The sequence below is a fragment of the Vigna umbellata genome, chromosome 6, assembly GCF_029865625.1.
Source record: "Vigna umbellata cultivar VRB3 chromosome 6, Vumbellata_1.0, whole genome shotgun sequence".
Lineage (NCBI taxonomy): Eukaryota > Viridiplantae > Streptophyta > Magnoliopsida > Fabales > Fabaceae > Vigna > Vigna umbellata.
Window position 1 is genome coordinate 10493689 of NC_142170.1, and position 23375 is coordinate 10517063.

The 23375-nt window shown below is 31.4% G+C and overlaps 3 protein-coding genes across 3 annotated transcripts; all 3 read left to right on the forward strand.

Moving 5' to 3' along the window:
* The first annotated feature begins 1312 nt into the window (after positions 1 to 1312).
* LOC148196779 (histidine-containing phosphotransfer protein 1-like) lies at positions 1313 to 6730 on the forward strand. The gene is made up of 6 exons (XM_088093511.1): positions 1313 to 1372; positions 2159 to 2289; positions 2380 to 2448; positions 5398 to 5469; positions 6464 to 6536; positions 6662 to 6730. The coding sequence occupies exons 1-6, from the start codon at positions 1313 to 1315 to the stop codon at positions 6728 to 6730; spliced, it is 474 nt and encodes a 157-aa protein (XP_087949637.1).
* Positions 6731 to 10535: 3805 nt separating this feature from the next.
* Positions 10536 to 13449, forward strand: LOC148196780 (putative oxidoreductase At1g06690, chloroplastic). Its single transcript, XM_088092813.1, has 9 exons — positions 10536 to 10951; positions 11201 to 11285; positions 11465 to 11581; positions 11877 to 11941; positions 12034 to 12122; positions 12205 to 12284; positions 12411 to 12522; positions 12800 to 12919; positions 13051 to 13449. The coding sequence occupies exons 1-9, from the start codon at positions 10648 to 10650 to the stop codon at positions 13234 to 13236; spliced, it is 1158 nt and encodes a 385-aa protein (XP_087948939.1). The 5' UTR covers positions 10536 to 10647; the 3' UTR covers positions 13237 to 13449.
* An 814-nt stretch (positions 13450 to 14263) lies between these two features.
* On the forward strand, positions 14264 to 17942 carry LOC148196781 (uncharacterized). Its single transcript, XM_088092814.1, has 7 exons — positions 14264 to 14535; positions 14969 to 15033; positions 15176 to 15325; positions 16092 to 16165; positions 16396 to 16514; positions 17151 to 17234; positions 17638 to 17942. Exons 2-7 carry the CDS (start codon positions 15027 to 15029, stop codon positions 17690 to 17692), a joined length of 489 nt encoding a protein of 162 aa, XP_087948940.1. The 5' UTR covers positions 14264 to 14535; positions 14969 to 15026; the 3' UTR covers positions 17693 to 17942.
* The last annotated feature ends 5433 nt before the right edge of the window (positions 17943 to 23375 follow it).

The window sequence follows — 23375 nt, forward strand, 5'->3', positions numbered from 1 at the left end:
ATATTTTGAATCCAAGTTTAAGTCTAAATCCCATATTAGATAGAAATGAGAAAATAAAACACTTTATAAAGACGAAAGACTCGTTAACTCATCTCTTTAAGATCGTGGTAAAAAGTGATGTCAATCCCTTGTATAATTAGACATACACTATCCTTTTGCCTACCTGTTTTTTCTTTCCTTGATTGTTGTGTTGTTAAAAATGTGTGTTGGCAGTGATTGAAATGAAGAACCCCCAATTTTTCTAGTATGTGTATATCACAGTTTTGTGTGAACAATGTGATGATGAAGAAAGTGAAGATTTGAATCAAAATTTATGGTCTACGCTTGTTTAAAGTTTCTTGGAAGACCATTTTCAATTTTACATAATAGTATATGGATCAAAAACATACTTAATTTTATTTAACTTCTTTACTATGGAATATTATCTCTAACTTTAAAATAAACCAGAGATTATGGCAAGTGAAAAAAAAAATCTATACCTTTCATAAATAAGCTAAAAAGGAATTGTAAGGAAGAAAGAGAATTGCAAGTAGATAAAAGAGGAAAACTCTAATATCATTAACTATATTTTGCTCTTGATAATATTTTACATTCTTTTATAAAATATAAAGATGAAATTGGTACATATTTTGAAATAGGAAAGAAATAGAATTTTAATTAATAGTTTGAAAAGAAAACACAATTAATCAATTTTTTCTAATTAAAGTGTAATTATACTTACCATACAAGTTTTAGTTACCATTTCATTAATTTAATACATTTACTATATTAAACATATATTAGGTATGTCTTTTAAAGACTTTAGATTATATTCTTAAATTAATTAAATACATCTTTATGTTATAATTTAATATTTTTTTAAAAAAATTAATGAACATTAACCAAAATTACTTTAATGATTATAGATGTTACCTTTGGCAATTTTAAAATCTTGTTGATTAGTATTTAATATTTTTCTTTTTTTGAAAAAAAAATCCTCCATTTTATCCCACAATTATTTTTAAAGCTTATATTATGCTTATTCATTCATTCTTTTCATAAATAAATTAACATCTCCTTGAATAAATGCATTTTGAAGAAGACAAGGGGAAAAAAACGGTCCCTGACAACCTGCACCATTTTTTACATATTTTCATGCTGAGTTTAAGGTAACTGACAGTTAATTAATTTCTACCTGTATTTAGTTCATTTATTTTGCAACGTTATTCGTTTGAGTTATGCAATTAGTCTCTTTCATTGAAGTATAAACTTTTCTTACTGTTTGTTTCTCCAAACGAGATAGCTTCACTTCTTCTAAAAGAAAGAAAAAAAAATGTCTCTATCAATTCTCAGAGGACTTTTGCAAGGATACACCAAATCCTTGCTTGAAGAGGTAAGAAAGTTCTGTTCCAAAGTTAATTTAGTTTCCACATGCATTTAACTATTTCTTCGTGATGTGTTTAGAATTTTCAATCTCATGAAAATTTTGCTTTCTGTTTATGATTTTCTTGTGTTAAGATAACTTGAACAGCTCATTACAAATTCAGTAATTTACAATTCATGTTTAAGTCATTTCAATTTCAATTCTTTTCTTCCATTGACAAAAAATAATATCTAGTAGAAAAATTCATGATATTCAACAATGTTTCTTTACATGAAACGAGCATGTTTGGGTATATTAGAAGTTCTGCACACATAAGTTTTGGTTATTGGATACATAAGATTTAGTAATTGAGGTTTTTTTATACAAATCTAAATTTATATAATAAACTATTATTTTAGAATGTGCTTGGTGCATTAGAGAAAAAAAAAATTGAAGACAGGTAATGAATTTTGGGTGTTTAGTGTTAGAAATACGAATCTAAGTCTCACATTAGACAGAAATGAGAAAAGTAGATATAAAAGTAAGATGCATTAACTCATTGTTTAAATATTTTAGGTAGAGAATGATGTCAATCTCTTATGTATTTAGATTCAAGTTTTATTGATCTTATCTCTCTAGTGAATCTTTTTCGTAAACCTTACATTTAGTATGGAGGAAAAAGAAAGAAAAAACAATATTTATGAATCATTGTTCTATTTTTCTAACATTTTTTTTTCATTTTTTATTTATTATTTTCAATCAAATTATACCATTTTTAAAATAATTTATGTTTATTCATATTTCTTATGTATGAAGGGGGTAGTGAATGATCAATTTAACGAGATCATGGCTTTGAAGCGCATTGGTGAACCAAATCATGTTGTGCAGTTGATAGAAACATATGTTGCAGATGTTGAAAGGATCTTGGCTGAAATTTTACGTCATGAGTAATGTTATTGGTCATTTTATTATTTACTTTATGTTCATATTAAATATTTGTGAATTTTCATTTTGATCTTTTTTTTTAACATTTGCAGAGAAAATCAAAAAATTGACTTGCATAAGTTGACCCCTCTTGCTCGTGAAATAGAGGATAAAAGCACAAGGTAGCTTGCAATATTTACTTATTACAATGTGTTTTAAAAATGAGTGGTTAGTTAACTCTATGCATTTTGATACATTTGTTGTTATTTTTTACTTTGGTATAGGAAAAAACTAATGTTGTTAAGCAATACTTAAGAATGTTGTAATAGTTGAAAAGAAATTTTAGAATATCAAGTAAAATTATGGAAAGAAAAACATTATACCAGTTTGTGGTTAATATAGTTAATTTGGTTGAACATTAAACCTATCTTCCTTGAGTAACATATGATAATTTGATTTAAAGTATTGTAATTTTTAATTTATTCATTATAAGTCACACCCTTTTTATTGTTTTATTCACTTATTTGTAATTATATTTAGTCACCATATTTCTCCTTTGTTATAGACAACATAAAAAACATTGTATCTTAATTTTCATTTAAAAGCATGCAAGTTTTTATAAAAATTGTAGAGTGTGAAAGATTTATTTATTTATTTATTTAATATTAAATTTTGGTTATTACTAAGTGAAACTTTAAAATATATAATTCATTATTTTATTATATCAATATTAAATTTTCACCAAATACATGATGAATGAATAAGCTTTTTATATAATTATTTTATATTGGTTATACAGCTTTTATTTATATATATATATATATATATATATATATATATATATATATATATTATAACTTTAACTTATGGAAAAAGTTTCACATATAACATGAGTTACATAATGATGAATTGATGTTATATGTCAATTTTTTTTTGACAAAAAAATAGAAACAAAATGATACTTTTACATATTTAAATTCAAATAATACATATAGAGAAAACTTCACCACTAGCCTCCACGATGGATGTCAATGGTCTGATCCTAAGTTTATTAAGTGAGATTATTAGGATCAATCAATCCTCATTTAAGGTATTGTCCATTTTGACTCTATGGAGTTTCGTTATTGTTTTGCTCTTAAAAGGTGTTTTGGAAGATGAAAGGAAGAATGAGTGTTTAAAATATTATAGGTTTAGTCTCCTAAACGATGTGTGACTATTGAGTGTGGTAGAAATAAGTACATTATGAAAAAAGAGAAGCACTAGGTGGTGGTGACTTTTGTGTAGAATGTTGGTTACACATGATTAAAGGAGGAAACATAAAAAACAAGAAGAGAGAACAATTGTTGTTGTTACACATGGTGAGGTGACTTCACATGGTGGATTTTTTTATGCAAAGATGACTTTGCATAAAAGTGATGTGTTGCAATAAGAGATTTCTTACATGAGTAGCATCATGAAAGCAAACAAAGATGAAAATGATGCTCAAAAACAAAAAATAGCAAAATATGAAAAGTCAATCATTTACACCTTGATATTGCCCACATATTACATTAAATCTTATTATAACTTATGGTTATAATAGGAACTAATGTATTAAGTGAAATACTACATTGATTCTTAATAAAATCAATGTAATATGTGAGGACTTATTTATACAAATGTCACTACATTGTTTTTATGACAGTAACCAAAGTAACATATACAATATTATTTTACCATACATATTAAAATGACTATTGTGAGTATTAAAAATACACTTTTCCAAAATGGTTAAACTTTTATATAGAATTGTTTAATTTTAAACAAAAAAGAGAACATATTCTACATGAAAGACTTGAATCCAAATAAGATACTAAGTCAATAAAACTTTAACCATTGATAAAAGGAAAGTATGAATTTATTGACAACTTTTGCATGGATTGTTGGCTTCATGCAATTGAAGGAGGCAACATCGTGAAGAAAGAAGAACAAGGTTATTACTATGTGTGGAGAGATACTTCACACGATGGATTTTGTATGCAAATATGGTTTCGTGTGGAGGTGATGTGCTGTAATGAAAGATTTCATAAGAGTAACACTGTTAGAACAAGCAGAAAACATAGAAAGATGATTAAAGATAAAAATAACAAAGTGTAAAGTCACATCTATTTTTACCCGAATAATGTTCATGTAATACATCAATTCTTTTTATAAGTGATGTAGTACGTGATTTTATAAGTGGCCTACATCTACTTTTATTAGAATAAATAATGTAATATGCAAGTGTTATTTATAAAAGTGTCAATTCAATTATTTTTTATTACAATTTCATAGTAACCAATGTAGTATATATGGTGTTCCTTTTTCACTGTTGACAAATATATTGTTATATCTTTATTTTGCATATTAGGATAGATATTATGAGTATTAAAGACCATTTCTAAAATGTCAAGTTTTTACATAACATTGTTTAATTATGCAAGGAAGAAAACAAGTTCTACATAAAGTTGGTTCCATATGCTATAAATTTTAATGAATAACATAGAAGACATTCAATATTAATTTTATGTGTAAACACAAGTCTTCATATAAGTACGTAAGTTTGAAAGTTTTCCAATTTAGTTAGTCAAAATAGATAAATAACAATCTACAATGCATTATTTAGATATATAAATCATTTACAATCTTAGTTTTTATTGGAGAGAGAACATATTTAATTTGAAAAGTTGAACAAAAATGTTGTAGTTTTGAATTTATTTATTATAAGCTCATACAAATTTTATTACTACATTTATTTATTCATAACTATATCTAATCATCCATAATTTTTCCTTTGATTTTGATAGCATAAACAAACATTTGATGTTAATTCCTATGTTTATATATATATATATATATATATATATATATATATATATATATATATATATATATATATATATATATATATATATATATATATATATAATGTTCATATAAATCTTATAGTTTAAAAAAGTCATTTAATTACTCAATTTTGGACCTTAGATAATTTAATAAATATATCATCTTCATTAACATGTGTATTGTAGTTTTTCTTATCATGCATGTCAGAATATGATTATTCTGAATATTATTTGAAGTTGTATTTATATTTGTAACTGATGTCGCAGAATTGGTGCAGAGCTTGTGAAGGTTGCATGTTATAATGTCATCAAAGCTTGTGATGAGAACAACCACCAAAAGTAATCTTTTTTTCTTTCTCGTTCTTTATTTTGTATTTCAATCATTTATACAGTATACTCTTTCTATCTATTAAAATATTTTTATTGGAAATTATTGAATAAGACTTAGGATACGAATACATGTTCAATCTTATATCACTTATTTTTTGATAGAATATTAATAATGCAACATCTTTTATGCAAATATTGCACCACCTTGTGTATATAAGATTTGGAAAGCGAGATACCAATGTTTAGAGGTAATGAACAAGTAAGTAACTTAGGCTATATATGAAATAATAAAATTAATGTCTTATATTGTCTTTTTGAATATTATATTAATTAAGGATAAAATCAAATTATAATATTGTAATATAAATCTTATGAAAAAGTGGATTTTGAGATGTTGAGATAATAATAAACACATATTAAGATATTAAGATGATGTCGAAATCATTCAGGATTTATCAAGTGATTACCTACAAATACCTAATCTCATATTCGAGAAGTTCATTCTTCTTGTAACTGAGAAAGTGTTGAAATAAGGCATGAATATAAGAGCCACTTTAAAACACATTTTAATTGCACATGGAATGAGATATAAAGATGGTGTTGAAAGTGAAATGCTACAGGAATATGCATGAGTTGGTCCTCTCATGCAAAAATAAATAGAGTAGGAAAATCAGTGATACAATGGAAGGTGGCATAAGAAATTTAGAAAGATAATGCTATAAGCAAAATATTACTGGAACATGCAATAGTTAACCCTTAGATGCATAGATAAATGTAGGAGAAATCAATGTTGCAGGTGCATATAGAAAAAAAGCCAGGAATATGAATTGTTTCTGGTAGGATAGGATAGTAAGTTGGAAAACAAGTTACACAACATGTATTATAATGTGTTATTCTTTTTCTAATTTTTATCATTGTTAGATTTCGAAAGTCTGTAATTTTGATACATTTCACTGTTAGATTTGATACTAATTAATTTTTGTGTATGAATTCTGATGTTCAGTTTTTCTCGAAGTTTGATGTTATTAAAAAAGGATTTTGGCAGTACCAAGAATAAGTTGGCTTCCTTTGCTCAGGTATATATAATATCTTTCTTTCCTTTCTCTCATAAAGACATTAATGATACGAGAAAAAGATAGTTTAGCTTTTGTTCATTTTCACTCTTATTTTATGTTTAATTACTTTGTTGTTTAATTCACAGATGGAGCAAAGGATTATTAGACTTGAGAAATCTCAATCACCGGCCTCTACTTCTCAATCACCAAAGTAGAGTCTATATGTTCTTATTCTCATTCTCCTTAACCAAACTCAACTCTTACATAACACTGTGTACATTTCTCATTTTGTTGTATTGTGTGTTTTTATCAACTTTTGTATGATACTGATGGTTTTCATTGTAGACAACCTTGCTCCGATTAGTTAAAATAATAATAAAGATACAATTATTAAAAAAAGAACTACTATTTAACAGTATAAACACTTTTGGAATTTTATTTAAATAACTAATGTAATTTTTAAAATGTATAAAACAAATAATTTTGCACAAATAATAGATACAAATTTCATTTCTATACTCTTCCAAATTTTCAAAAGGCATCATCATAATCATTCTCACACACGCATAATAGATACAAATTCATTACCATCTTCAAATTTCAACTTTACATTGTCCCGCTTTGAACTAAACTCTCACGAATTTATTTTTGATATTACTTCAAAAGATCTCTTATCAATGAAAATATTTATGTGTATATAAACTCATATCTATTTTTTGTTTTATCTAATATGCGACTTTGTTTATACCCAACACATCGTGATCACGCATACGTAATCATCTTCACCTTTATACAAACACATAGACAAAAACATAAATTCCTTCATCGCTCTCCCTCAAACTCTTCGTCTTTTTCCTTACCATATTGTTCACACAACACACCAGGATATACACACAGACCAGATAAATCGAGGATCCTCATTTTAGCCAGTGAACACAACAATCAATTAAAGGGAAAACGGATAAGACTTGGAAGAGTCTTTTCACTTGAAGAAAGGGAGGAAGGAGAGGGAAGTGATGTCGGTGGCACTAGTAACATAAGACACATCACACGACCTAGCAATGACAAAGCTGAGATGGAGAATGGCGAAGAGCTTGCCTACCCTAGAGAAGAATAGCTAAAAAGCTAATGAAACACATGTACATAGTATTTTTTTTAATAATAAAAAAATACAATTAAAAAGCTATTAATTGAAGTTATAAGAATTTAATTATTTAAATAAGTATCTTTTATTAAATTTTATAATCTTATAATTATAATCTATTTGAATATAATTAGTAGTTATTGTAAGTATTTTTTATAAATAATGAAATGAATAAAATAGGTTACGTTGAAAACGTAAAAGTGGTAATAAAATTGGTATATTAAAAAACTATTATAAAATATAAATTTTCTTTATTAATAATTATAGAATGATAGATATAAATTATAGATCATAGATATATATATTAATTAAAATAATTATTCTAATTTATATAAAGTTGGAAAATAATCGATGACATAGGTTTCGTAAGAAAAGGGCTCGTCTGAGAATATGTACGGGCTTGCGGATCTGGGCCCATTTGAAAAACGGGTGAAGGAATGAAACCATTCATTCTGAATAGTTGAGTCTACTTCTCGTTATCCTCTTCTGCGTCTTCTGTGTCAAACTCGGTCCACAAGAAATGACAGTTATATTAAGCCACCACCACCACCGCCTATTCTCCACTGCCACGCGCTTAAACTCCGCCACCAGAGACTCGCGGCAGCGAGGGAGCGGCGCAAACTCCATTCGGTGCGCCGATGTGAGCACGGCCACGAATGAGAATCGGCGAGTGAGAGTGAGTAACAGGAGCGATTCACTGGATATATGCAGAGTGCTAAATGGGATGTGGCAGACCAGCGGCGGTTGGGGCCGAATCGATAGAGACGACGCCGTCGAGGCCATGCTTCGTTACGCCGACGCCGGCCTATCTACCTTCGACATGGCCGATCACTGTACGTTTACAATCTTTCTACTCGCTGCTACTCTGTGCTGACGTGGACATTTCCTATTGGCATGATATTCGTGCTTATTATTGAGTTTTCCGATAGATTAGTAATTAATTAAATGCGTAGTAACATGAGTGATTCTCCTGCACCTCACGGTCTGCACCTCCAAAACATATTTTAATTCCAATGATACCCTTCACAGAAAAATCGTATTTCGAACTGTGGCAATTTTCTCCTCACACCGCATTTCGAACTGCGACAACTTCCTCCTGCACCTCCAAAAGCGAAAAGCACAAACCCACCGCATTTCGATCTGCGGCTGAGACAAACCGCACTTCGAAGTGCGTTAGATTTTTAGGATTTAGTTTTTTAATTTTTTTATTAGGTTAGTATATATTTATTTTATTAGGTTTTATTTTTATTAGGTTAGTATAATAAATTTAATTTTTTATGTTAGTTGTTAAATAAAATGTTTTGTTTTAATATATTTTGAATTATTTTATTTGTTTGTTAAATTTTGTTGAATTTGTTATTTTTCAACATATTATTATTTTCTTAATATATTATTTATTATGTATTTAATTTTATTTAAGTTTTTTAATTTTTTATGAAATTGAAATAATTATTAAATTGTTTATTGAATTAAATAATAATTATTATATGTAATGTTAAATATTATTTTGGATTTAAAGTGCAACAATAAATAGGTAGGAAACGCACTTCGAAGTGCGGTTAAGAAAGAAACAATTAATTAAAATAGGAAAGGCACTTCGAAGTGCGGCACTTCGAAGTGCGGTTAGGAAAAAATTAATTAAAACGCACTTCGAAGTGCGATATTAAACTTTAACTTTTTGTTAATGAAGGGTAAAGAAATAAAATTGGGGGTGCAGGATGAAGACAGTGAGGTGTAGGAAGAGTCAGTCTAGTAATATTCATTTTCTTTGATATTTTCAACTATACCTACCTAATTCGAAGTTCACATTTTTTTATCAGACTTCTTTTTAAACGGGATTGGAAAACATTAAATTAAATATAAATTATGATAGTAAATGTTTTCGATGATAAAAAACAAGCTTAGTTTTTTCTGTACTCTTATTGTTATATATAGAAATATACAATAGAATTTTCTTTTCATGTTAAGAGTTTATTATTATTGACAACTATTATTTTTTATTAATTTTCCAATACACTTTATAAAACTGTTAAAAAAAAGTGTTATAAGTGTTTTATATTGTAAAAATATTAAATATAGTTTTTAGGTAGTTTCTTTTTTCTTTGATATTGGTTTGATCCTGTGTTTTTGTTTTTATTTTTATTTTTTATTACAAGTCAAATACATGGGTAGCATAAGTTTTGTTTTTTAAATTCGAAATATAAAACTATTAATTTTCTTTGTTTATTAAATTAAAGGGTTATTAATGTTTGATTTAGAATTATTCTTAATTTGTGATTCCCACTTAATAATTATTTATATTTTTAGCAAATTGTATTTATTTTTTAAAACAGAAAATATTAAAATTGAATTTAATTAGCTTTATAATAAAAATAATTAATACAAACAAAAAATATATTGTTACTTCTTAAAGTAATCTTTAAAATATTAAAATAATAATCATGTAATATTTTTTTAAAATTTCTGCTCTGCAATTACTACACTCTTCAGTCGCTGCAACTCTACTCGAGGTTAGAGAATTGCCCTCTGAAATTGAATTGCTTACGTTAGGCTTAAACGATGTCGTTTGACGTGGACTGCTCCTAGTCCGCGACATTCCTTTTTTAAATTAAATGCAATAAACTAACTGGACATAAACACGTCAACTTCACCCAGCAAAATAACGATTGAACAAAAATAAATAATTTTTAAATAAGAACCTTGATTAAAAAGAACAAAATTTTAGATATGTAATAAAACAAAAGTTTTATACAGAAACTCAATTAAAAATATCCATTCCCTCAAAAAATCTATTTATACCAATAAAAATGATAAAAACGCATGGTGGAGAGCAACAGGGTGCTGATATAGGATAAAGCAGTGACGACGCTGCACTGTGACCATGACTCTATTATTTATCTTGTTAGAGCGACACGTAAATTTGCTGAAAGGAGATGTCTTATTTCGTGTATTTCCTACTGTCACTATAGGTTCTTGAGCACTTTGGAAATGTCAGAGTTGTTGCGGCATTCTTTGGGCAAATTCACTTTCAGTCCAAATGGAACACCAACTAGGAGAGGAATAGTAGTAACACCAAAATATAGGCATCTGAGGCCGTTTCAATGTGTGTGCACACAGGATAATCGAAGCATTGTCGTGAAGAATGGCAATGATTTTCTGGATATATGCCGGGTTGTGAATGGGATGTGGCAGACCAGTGGCGGGTGGGGCAGAATCGATAGGAATGATGCTGTTGATGCTATGCTTAAATATGCTGATGCTGGACTCACCACTTTTGATATGGCTGATATATGTATACAACTTAATTAACTGCTTCTACTTGCTTTTCTGTTTGAAATAATGTACCCCTTTAAGGAAATTCCTTGACTACACGCTGAGGAATAGAAGGCGATAGTAGATTTGATGTGTTCAAATTTGAGTGTTATGTGATTGTTGGATGTTTTAGATGTGGATTCCTCCCAACATGAGCTTTTTGCAAGCCTTCTTAGAGGTTATGCCTTTTGAGGATTGTTCTCATTGTTGTGTTCTTCGGGCTTTGCAGATGGACCTGCTGAAGATCTATATGGGATTTTCATCAACCGAGTTCGTCGTGAGCGTCCTCCAGAATTATTGGAACAGATCAGAGGGTGAGTTGATCAGTAACTTCATATTCTTTTATAATTTTTTCTTCTATTTGAAGATTTGAAGAAGATGCAGCTACTTTTATAGTATTTGGCTGGTAAGCGTCCTACCATATATTTCCAAATTGTTATTGAAAATATAAAGGAAAGTATTTTCTTATTGTCCATTGTATTATTTGGTGCAGTCTCACTAAGTGGGTGCCTCCGCCAGTTAAGATGACTGCTAGCTATGTAAAAGACAGCATCAATGTTTCAAGGAAGAGGATGGATGTAGAATCCTTGGACATGCTTCAGTTCCATTGGTAGTTAATCCCTCTGTATTGTGTTTATTTGATCTACAAACTATCATGGTTCAAGAAGCATAATTATTTATCCACATTTTGCAATTCTTGAAATTTTTAGGGAAAATCATAACGATTACCATCATCCATGACCATGAGACCATCATACAAAACATCATACATTTTGATTCTGTACTGAAATAGTGAAATGAGTACTGGATTCCCATTATCTAGCCAAACTACTTCTGTAAATAGTTCTAACTCTCTGAAGTTCAGGATTCTTGTGACAATTCACCTCTATCTCTTATGGATTTAGGTGGGATTATTCAAATCCAGGCTACTTGGATGCGCTAAAACACCTTACAGACTTGAAAGAAGAAGGTTAGTTTTGTTTCTGATTAATGGTTACGAATTCACATATAAGTTCACATTTCTTGCTTTGATCAAACTACGTTAGTTAAATTTTGATACAGGTAAAATCAAGACCGTGGCTCTGACAAATTTTGATACAGAGAGGTTACAGATTATTCTTGAAAATGAGATTCCTGTTGTAAGCAATCAGGTATATCCACTTGCTTTAATTTTTTTGAGTTCTTTTAATAATCTATATAGTTCGTGAACCTTATTGGTATCTTCGATTTCAGGTACAACACTCACTTGTCGATATGCGTCCTCAACAAAGAATGGCAGAGCTTTGTCAGCATACAGGAGTCAAACTTATAACGTCTCTCTCTCCCTTTCTTAGAGGATAAAGAATTTTCAGCATAGAAAATAGTTCTTTCAAATACTAGATGAAAGTTTAGTAGAATTTATCTAAAAGAATTTCCACTTAGATCAATTTCTGATGCAGGTATGGAACGGTAATGGGTGGTCTATTGTCTGAGAAGTTCCTTGACACCAACATAGCTATTCCTTTTGCTGGTCCTTCAATAAACACTCCCTCCCTCCAAAAGTACAAAAGGGTACGATTTCATGACAACCTTTCTTTAATTGTAGGTAGTTTAAGAAACATTTAGCACCTTTTGTGCTCTATAAAAAGGTTCTGTCACTTCTAAATGTGCTACATTGTAAAGCTAAGATAAGCCTTTTTGGTAGATGGTCTGGAAAAGGGTTATCAATGACAAATAACTCTGAATCAATATGTAGGCTATATAACAATTCAAGTTGATGATTTGGATTTTTGTCCACATAACTTAGTTATATTCATATGTTTTTTCTATACTTTGCATCTGTTGACAGATGGTAGATGCTTGGGGAGGATGGAATTTGTTCCAGGGACTACTTCGGACTCTGAAACAAGTAGCTTCTAAACATGGTGTTTCAATTGCAACGGTTGCAGTGAAGTATATATTAGATCAGGTGAATTTAGTTGATTGATTTCTTCTCTCTCCAGAATTTGATGTGCTTATTGCTATAAAATCTCATTCTCATGTTACATTGATAAGGCCTGGTATATATCCCTTTCATTTTGCCTCTTGTCAAACATGCAGCCTGCTGTAGCAGGATCGATGATTGGTGTCAGACTTGGCTTGTCAGAACATATTCAAGACGCCAATGCTATATTTTCTCTTGCTCTTGATGAAGACGATGTGGGCAGCATAAGAGAAGCCACGGCGAAAGGAAAGGATCTACTAAAAGTGATTGGTGATTGCGGAGATGAATACAGGCGTGCATGAGTCATGTTGGGTTATCAAACTGGTGAAATGCTGTGTTTTTTTATATAGTACAAGAGCATGAAAAGGGGGTTGGCGACAGAGGAAAGTGTTCAAGCCCATTTTTTTGACAGTTGAATTTCTGTATGTAATACTTTTATGGATTCCTCCGACTGGTAAAAAGACAAAATACATGAAAAGAGAAAGTAATGAATTCTCTAATATAGTTTTCTCAAATGTGAGTTTTAGAACAACTTTTCCTTTTTCTATAACAAAAACAATTAGCAAATACTACACATATTAAAGATCATTCAAAGAAGATTACATATGATTTAGTGGTAAAATGGAAGAGATGGAGTAAGGAGGAAGAAAAATAAATTGTGTACCTTGAATAAATTGTTCCCTAATTTTATGCAAGCAAAGGAATTAATAACTCTGTATATATCTTATCCATTTTCATTCACACAATTACTCAAACAGCTTATGACAGCTTCGGTAACCACCAGTTGCAGAGCTGTGTAAATAATAACTCCTTTTCTTTTTCTCCCATATAACAACATCATATGATAGTTATTAAGTAAGAAATATAAAGAAATGAAAAAGGTATCCAGAGTTTCTAAATTATTGTAAAGGAACAATTTAAATTTTTCTAAAATGTATTATGAATTCAGAAAAATTTTCTAATTTTATTGTAGAACCTTACCGACATAACAAATATGAGCATTATTATTTATGTGTTTTTATTATTTTTTATTCTTATTTGCTAAATGTTTTTTAAAACTAAAATGCTTTTTCCCCTAAGCCATTTTCATTACCCCTACCTAAGATAAATAAGATTCATTATATCACTATTTTCTAAATTATATCCCTTGAATTCGGTCTGTTTTAAAAAAAAATAAATAAATACTTATTTAAAAATAAAAGCATTTGAATATTTATTAAATTTATTTAATTTGGTTAAATAAATAAAAAATACAGTATTCACTTCTGAATTGATATCATCCTTCAAAAATTTTAAAATTAAATTTGTTAAGTAATAATTTCATTTCATTTTTGCATAAAATACTCTTTTTGCGTAAACCTTCTCCAGAGCTCCACCAAGTTACTTCAGCCCAAATCAGAACCACTTGTACTGGCGCCAGTCATCAAACTTCTCCTGCGATTGCAACTCTACCACTTGACCAAAGCCATTGTCAGCGACAAGTTCATAGCCGGAGTTAACCCTAGCTATTCTCCATTTAACCAGATTCGCCGAAAGCCAATACAAGTCCCGGCTGATCAGACTCGCCGGCGGCATCGCCTCCTCCTCCGGTTCCGGTGCCGGTGCGTGCTCCGATTTCACTTTCCTCACATTTTAAGAATGTTGGGTCATCATCATTTCATTTAGCATTTGTAGAAATTATATGCCCATAAGGTGTTTGTAGAAATGATGAAAAACTGTCCGTAACTGTGAAATACTTGTTTAGTCATTTGGTATATTTTTATAAAAATTTAATCACATTACTTGGTTGTTTCTTTTTTTCACTCACCATTTATTCCTCCATTCACTTCCCTTAGATTGTGAATTAAATTCAAAAAGATAGACACACTTCTGAAATACAATAACCGTGAAGGCCACGGTAAACCCCTGCATTTGCAATTTTATACCCATCAACCGTTCCCTTGTACAGCCTTAGCTCACCGATCACCACTAGCCAACCAATAGCAATACCAACTATACTATGATATTGTAATCCGTGTTTTTTTTTTTCTGCAGTCGTATATTGTGAGCTGCTATAAAAAAGAAAAAGAACAGAAAAAACCAGAAAGCAACCATGGATGGTACGTCATCTCTGTTATACTGACTATGTTGTCTTTACTGGCATGTTAAATTGTTTTGCTTTAGGTCACATACCTTAAAATATGAAAAGGTTCAAATGTTTGGAAGATGAATAATGCTAATAAACTTTTGTGTGGGTTTCAGTCGATTCGCAGCCAACTATGGATGAAACAATTTTGGTTGGTGATGATTTAATGACCGGTCCTCCATCGCCTGTAGTACCACCGGAAATAGCCTCCCATGTCCTCCAAGGTGTTGATTTGTGTGATGGACTTCTGAGGAATCTATTTCTCTGTAAGTATCGTTTTCAGTAACCAGGTGCAACTGTTCTTTCCCTTAATTCCTTTTTTTGCATAAAATTAGGGAACAATTTATTCAAGGTACACAATTCGGCATCTTTGGTATTATTTTTGGGTTGTTAGTTTGTTTTTTATATAGTTTGTAGTTGTATTTTCTGTTTTTCTTGTTGCGGTATAGTATGTATATATAAACATTTCCTTTAAGTGAATAAATGTAGTGAATTCTCCTGTCTTAATTTTAATACAGTTGTATAGAGAAGAAAGAACGTCTAAAATCCTGATAATTAATGTGTATAAAAAATAAGGAAATTAATGGCGCAAAAAGAAAGTAAGAGTAATTTATTTATATACTTGGTTTTTTTTGTAGTTTAATTCTAGTAACATATTATATTCTGGAAATTGAACTTGTATCGTAAGATTTACTTTTAAGAAAAATAGCCCTTAGATCTACGTTTTTATTTTCATTTGATAGTTCTAAGTAGATGCAATGACATGCATTAAGCAGTTATTTTGCTTCGTTGTTTTGTAATTAGGATTAGGGTTATGTAGGAACGTGAGTCACTTGATTTTTTTCCGACCTTGTAAAAAAAGTGGGTACACTTTTTTGGTATGCCCAGATTGGAGAAGTTAAAGGACTAAAACTTCAACAAGGTTCAGTAACAGTGCAGTATGTTAACGAGATAATTGTTTTTAATATTAGATGTTTGTCTATTGCAGCCTTTTTTATCTGATCGTTTTATGAGCTTTATTAAATCTTGCAGGCTTGCAAATCAATGACATTGAACCATTTTGTCAAGATGAAATTGCTTTATATAAGCAATGTGCTGAACGAAGGGTGAGAACATTGTTATCAGATATCATTTATGAATATTCATTTATTTTTCTTCCTCCTTACTCCATCTCTTCCATTTTACCACTAAATCATATGTAATCTTCTTTGAATGATCTTTAATATGTGTAGTATTTGCTAATTGTTATTGTTGGAGATAAAGATTTAGGACAATTAAGTTTGTTAGATTATCATCACCTTTACTTTTTTTTGGAATAAAAATAAATATACTCCAGGATAAGGAGATACGGAAGCGACTTCAAGATAGTGAATTGAAGTTGGGTTTATCAATGCCTCTAGATGAAGCCAAGGGGAGGGCCTCTCAGCTTGAGGCAGAAGTTACATCATTGGAGAGGTATGTTCAAGTAGTCCTGTAATGTGGTCCATTGTCTAGAATGTTTCTTTTCTTTACATATCCTAATGGAGCATAAAGCAAGCTTTCAATAAATCCTTGAAGAATGATTTTTCCTAAGATTTTAAACTACAGAAACTTCAGCTTCTTTAGACATGATTATCTTTTATGACTAAACATTTCATTGCTTTTATTTTAAGGAAGGTGGTGCTCTATCTTACTCTTCTAAAGATATTACTGTACTTATCCCAAAATTTATGATGGTAGAGAAGAATATTTGTTCTTATTTGGACTTCTAATATCTATTTAAAAAATAAATCAAAACCTAGGACTAAGTTTTATTTTGTTTTTTCAAACTGATCTCCAATATCTAAAGCACATAGTTTATTTTATTGAAGTTGGTAGTGAATTTGTATAAAATAAATTCTCTTTAGGCACTAAAAACTATAAACTAAATTCATAAGAGCTCTTGGATTGCCTTATATACTTCTATTGATTGACCTTATTTCCTCACTTTAGCACCCAAAACTTTTGACAATATTTGTGTATTGGATATCGTGTGACATTTGGGTGTGTGAATGTGATGTTTAGAATTTTCAATCTGTGGAAATCTTATGTACCTTGGTTTCATATGTATAGGCGCCTAATTCTTGCTAGTGGAATTGAGGGCATCGAAGGTTTTCGCCAAAGATGGAGCCTACATGGCCGCCTTACTGATTCCAAGTAAGGTTTATCATCCATAATTGTGTTTTTGTGGCACATCACTTGATTGACAATATTTTTATCTTGTGTTCCATGCTATACATGTAAAGCCTTTGTCATATTATTTGTAATTTATGCGGGCTGGTGTTTTGGGCTATCCAGGTTTGCAGTACATAGATCTTGGAATTTCAGTTTTTAAATATCTTTTCATCAAATTTTTGCTATCAAGTACGGTTATTGGATTATTAAATGGTTTTGACTTGCCCTTACCGTGTAAATATCCATATGAAGCTATATCAGCAGTATGATTAGTGGTTTCAGGGTTTCGCACTTGTGCAGTGGTCTTGGTATTTGTTAATGCCCTTCATTCGTTAATTGTTTTATTTTCTTGTCGTTGATTTCTGGTAATGTAAATTTTGTGCAGAAATAGGTTGCAGTTCTTAAAACAGGGTATAGATAGCAGAAAAAAAAAGAATTAGTCCATTGGAGGAGAATCAACTACCAAAAATTGACTCTTGATGTGAAGATTGAACCGGCATTAGGTTGCACCATGTTTAGTTCGTCCCCCCAATACTTTAAAGTTACAACTTTTCTTTTACTTTTTTTCTTAACTTGGATGTTTTTCTTTATCTAATATTCCAAATGATAAATCAACCAAGAGTTTGAGATTTTAAGTCTGTATTCTGCATTTACACATAGAGATTAATTATAAAAGATTGGATTTCACCATTGCTGTGTTTGTTAGGAGTGTTAATTAGTTGGATCAATTCGATGAACCTATGGTCCAAATATTTAGCTTACCTGGATTCATCAAGCAAACATGTATGAGATTAATTATCTTATATTGGATATACATGAAGGATTTTTTTCTCCGGTTTATTCATGGTTTTTTTTCTACCTATTCTTTTGATCTCTCTTATGTCATCTGTCTCGTTTATATGTTTTTTTTTCATGATAAAAATAGTTTTTGTGAATTTATTTATAATCGTAGGCTTAATAAAAAATTATTTTAACATTCAATGTTGTTGTGGAGGTTGTTCAAATGTAAAATTGGAGACTTTAAATGTTTAGATTCAAAACATTTCACTATTCTCTTTTATATATATATATATATATATATATATATATATATATATATATATATATATATATATATATTATATATATATGGATTGAAGATCTCAAATGCTCTATTTAATATAATTATTTGCTTATAAAAAAATGTTAGAGATGATAATAAAAAAGTTAAAAAAACACATGTTAATCTCGTATCATATTTAATAATCTTATAATTATTTCATAGTATTATATATGATGACAAAAATATATTAATTTAATAAAGTATTAAATAGAAAATAAATTTTCTTTTATCATATTTTCAAAATAGGGTTAAATATATTTTTATGAAGCGAATTTGTTTTTAAACTCTCTTTTAAAATAAGGTACATTTTAGTCTTCTTCCTAAAAATCAGTTGATGTGGCTAACGTTTGGCCACGTGTGTTCACATCTTGCCTTCCTAACTCTTGGCACGTGTGATTGCATGTTTGATGAAGAAGGTAATTATTTAGTTTTTGTTTATCTAATAAATCAATCAAACTTGAAGCAAACTTTGAAGATTATGGGAGCAGATTGACGACACTTAGTGATTTGGCCGACGAGTCTATCGCCTTTCTTGGTTAAGCAACCACGGAGGGGGTGTTTCATTAGCCCTCGGTTTTGACGATGATGGTGGCTTTCTAGCAGATTGCTTCGCAATTCGAATTCGCGATTTTGGTTTGCTTATGGGAGCAAATTGACAGCGGCGTGAACTAGTTTTACGTGGTGTCGCGGTCGTTGTTCTGGTTTTTGCTTCGCATGGTTTGAGATGTGAGGATGGAGGCGAATGAGACAAACTCACGGTGCTCCAGTGACAACACCGCCTTTGGCACGACGAAAGTTGATGGACAAACCTGATTTGGGGGTTCTCTCTGCTTCGAAGGCGCGCTGGATCTGAACCGCAAGAAACGCGGTTTTGCAGAGGTGCTTGGGCGGCGTCAATGGCTACCATGGGGTTCGTTGTTTCCTGATTGCAGGTTGTGTGATGACGGCGGAGGACAATCCCAGTGACGATGTGGCAGGGAGCAGTGGCGTTGTGACAATTTCGATTGTGAGTGACGACGCTGATGGAAATCCTTGTCGGTGATGGCGGTGGTGGAAATCCAGCCGCAAAAACGGTGCGTTGCAGCATGAAGGATGTACATTTTACCAATCAACTTTTCGAAGAAGAAAAGGTCACACTTTGTGTAAGATCCATGAAAAATAATTATAGTAAATTTTAGTATTTTATTAGTAATAATAATTTTAATGGATAGAAAAATGTAAATTTTGGATATAAAATTATAGTAATTTTAGAAGGAGAGGTGCAAATTTTTGGTAAACTTATTTAGTAAATTTTTTTTTTTAATTGAATAGTAAAAAGTAAATAGTAAATAGTAAAAAGTGAATAGTAAAAATAAATTTTCAGCATTTGGATTCCTTAGCATGGAAGAAAGTAGTAGGTAGAAATTAGGATCAGATTTGGTGAGAAAAGGATTGAAATATTATTTTTAAATAATATTAAAATAATAAATAATATTAAAATATTAATGAATAGTAAATTTTTTTTTACTATAAATAGCCATGGGAGGGAAGGGTATTTTGCACCAAGAGAAGAGAAATCAAGTGAGAGAAAGATAGAGAGAAATTTTTAGTTGCAAGAAGGGTAGAGGTTCTCAAAGGTTTCGGAGAAATAAATTCAGAGCAAGAGACGTCTGGAATAGAGGTAGGGGAGCTAACCTTTCTATGTTTTTATATTATGATTTAATAGTTCTATGCTTTTATATTATGATTTAGTATTGTTTTATTACTATTCATATATTGAAATTCTGCTGTGTGAATACTGTTAATGCTTACTGTATGTTAATCTATATTGAAATTCAGTGTTAATATTATATGCTGTTGTTTTGAATCTGTAAATAAGAAATTTGTTAAAAACTAGTTGAGGAACACTTTGGCTAAGGAAAGACTTGGTACTTAAGTTGTCCATTGTGACGCACCTCTCTTTCCTGGAAGTCTACTCGACAAGTTTTTAACTTAAATCCTATTGAACAGATTGAGTACTGTTAAATTATTATGCAATATATTGAGTTTGTGTGATTTATGCGATGATTGTATTTTATTATATTGCATTTGAATTTATGCATCTGAACATGTTATGAGTATTATGGGGAGATTTTGTAGGGGTATAATGTGAGTTGAGGAAAATGAGTATGGCATGAGTCTCGTGGAGAGATTCAGTAATATTATGGTATTTGTGTATATGTTGATGTTGAGGGTCCCGTAGTTGGAGGTTATCCTGATACTCTAATAATCATCTAGTCTCAAGTAGAGAGGGATGAATTATGTGGTGAGAGGAGCAGGAGGTCCTGGTCTATGTGCCGGTTTTGGACATAGTGAGGGGATTAACCTTGTGAATGGTATGAAGTATTTTGAAAGTGTATTTGTAAAAAGAAGTAGAAGTCATTACAAGTGCATAACCTCCCGTGACCGCTCATCAACGTATCATCCGGATGAGTGTCTATTGGGTATTGTGGTGTCTATTGGGTATTGTGAGACGAGTGTCTAATAGGAATTGTGGTATGAGGGTGTCGAACATAATTATTATATGATGTTTATATCAAGGTAATTATACATGTTTTATAAATGATTTGTTGCATGTTAGCTCACCCTACTTGTGTTGTGTTTTGTTTGGGTATGTGCGATGATCGTATAATTCGTTATACGGGAGCAGATGAAGGAATGTCGTCTGATCCATGCCAATGAAGAGAGAGACAGAAGAATAAGCTAGAAGAATTCGAATTATATTTATGAGTTTATAGTTGAAATCTGAGTTTAAAACATGTGTAGACATATATTAACTATGAATTTATAAGTGTGAGATTACGGGATATTACCGTAAATGTAATGTTACAATATATAAATTATGAATTATCCAGTGTGAGATATTGGGATGTTACATTAATGGTATCAGAGCGGTTCGTCCTTAAGACGACCTAAGAGTTGTGGATTAATCCTACAAACTCATATTATAAATTATAATAACAATAATTCTCTGTATGAACAGAGAGAAATGGCTCGTAGACAACCCAATCGTGAAACCCCTGAGGTACCTAGCCTTGCAAGGGCTTTAGAATCTATCGCATCCGCTCTTCAACAACAGGGAGCTGCTTTAATGCAACAACACACAACGGCCCTACAACAGTTAGAAGCGGCCAGACTAAATTCTGAAGCAAGCCAAAGACAACATGCGGAAACCTTAAGACAACTAGCCGAGAATGGCACCCGTGTGGAAGCTCAACCTCAGAGAGTTCAGGAATGGACCTTAGAAAATTTTCTGCAACATCGTCCAGCTATTTTTAATGGGAAAACGAGCCCGGACGAGGCTGATCTCTGGATAAGGAACTTGGAAAAGATTTTTGAAGCAAAGAGGTGTCCACCCGAAACTAGGTTGGCATACTCTGAGTATCAGCTATCTGGGGAAGCAGTACACTGGTGGAACAACACAAAGCTGGTATTAGAGGAAAGTGGTGAGATTATAACTTGGGAAATTTTTAAGAGTAAATTTTACGCTGAGTACTTTCCGGACAGTGTGAGACATTTGAAAGAGGTGGAGTTCTTGCAGCTGGTACAAGGCAACAAATCCGTAGCTGAATATGCAGACAGGTTCAAACACTTGGTTCGTTTCTACACCCAACCGTCAAATGAAGAATGGAGGTGCAGGAAATTCAAAAATGGATTGAGAGCAAACATTCAACTAGCTGTGAATCCTTTAGCTATTAAGGAGTTTGCTGCTTTAGTAGAACATGCCAAAGCTGTGGAAAGGTTAATAAGTGAGGTTGAAGTTCAGAAGTTACCAAGGGTAGGAGGACCATCTGGGTCACGAGTTGAACAACATGTAAGGAATCGACCTTATGATAGACCACAACCTCAGAGGAATCCTCATCAGCAACAACACCAACAGAGAATAATCCAATGTTTCGTCTGCGGAGGACCTCATCTGAAAAGCGTCTGTCCACAAGTTAATCTGCGCAACAAATGTTTTCTTTGCGGAGCTGAAGGACATTTTGCTAGAGATTGTCCCTCTAACAGAAGAGGAACAACTCAACCTCAACAACCGCCTCAACAGGGAAGGACTGACAATAGACCACAAGCGACTGGGAGAGTCTATGCCTTAACGGGAGCAGAAGCTGCCAAATCAGGTACTCTCATCATTGGATGTTGTAATATAGCTGGTAAAGACTTGAATGTATTGTTTGATTCTGGAGCGACACACTCCTTTTTGTCTGAAACTCTTATTCAAGAGTTGAACCTACCTGTAAAAGAGCTGCAGTATGATCTTATAGTATCTACACCGGCCTCCAAATTGATAAAAACATCGAGGATGTGTCCTCAATGTCCAATCATTGTAGAAGGACGTAGGTTCAAAGTACATCTTATATCTTTACCTCTACAAGGTTTAGATGTAATCTTAGGAATGGATTGGTTATCTACCAATCGTATCCTTATAGACTGTAACAAGAAGGAGTTGATTTTCCCTGATCCTGAAGAAGCGGAGTTGTTGTCATTACAACAAGTGTTGAAGGAAGTAAAAGATGGATCTCTGTGTTTCATTATCTTGACTCATGTGGAAATTGAGAAAGATAAACAAAATCTTGATATTCCCATAGTTAATGAGTTTAGTGATGTATTCCCAGAAGAAATACCAGGATTGCCACCTCAACGAGAAGTAGAATTTTCCATCGATTTAATACCTGGAGCTGGACCCGTATCGATATCTCCATATCGGATGGCCCCAGCAGAGTTGGCAGAGCTGAAGAAGCAAATTGAAGAACTATTGGAAAAACAATTCATCCGACCAAGCGTATCACCATGGGGAGCACCGGTACTGCTAGTGAAGAAGAAAGATGGGAGCTCTAGATTGTGTGTTGACTACAGGCAGTTGAACAAGCTAACCATTAAGAACAAGTATCCTTTGCCTAGGATTGACGATTTGATGGATCAGTTGCATGGAGCTCAAGTATTTTCAAAGATAGATCTAAGGTCTGGATATCATCAAATTTTGGTTAAAGCTGAAGATGTACAGA

Bases quoted from the DNA above. Each gene is read 5' to 3' on its own strand.
- LOC148196779 (XM_088093511.1), top strand. From the start codon at position 1,313: ATGTCTCTATCAATTCTCAGAGGACTTTTGCAAGGATACACCAAATCC. The intron at 2,290-2,379 runs GTAATGTTATTG...TAACATTTGCAG, and splicing joins GCTGAAATTTTACGTCATGA to AGAAAATCAAAAAATTGACT. The intron at 6,537-6,661 runs GTATATATAATA...TTTAATTCACAG, and splicing joins AGTTGGCTTCCTTTGCTCAG to ATGGAGCAAAGGATTATTAG.
- LOC148196780 (XM_088092813.1), top strand. From the start codon at position 10,648: ATGTCAGAGTTGTTGCGGCATTCTTTGGGCAAATTCACTTTCAGTCCA. The intron at 11,286-11,464 runs GTGAGTTGATCA...TATTTGGTGCAG, and splicing joins TTATTGGAACAGATCAGAGG to TCTCACTAAGTGGGTGCCTC. The intron at 12,523-12,799 runs GTACGATTTCAT...ATCTGTTGACAG, and splicing joins CCCTCCAAAAGTACAAAAGG to ATGGTAGATGCTTGGGGAGG.
- LOC148196781 (XM_088092814.1), top strand. The intron at 15,326-16,091 runs GTAAGTATCGTT...TAAATCTTGCAG, and splicing joins TCTGAGGAATCTATTTCTCT to GCTTGCAAATCAATGACATT. The intron at 16,515-17,150 runs GTATGTTCAAGT...TCATATGTATAG, and splicing joins GAAGTTACATCATTGGAGAG to GCGCCTAATTCTTGCTAGTG.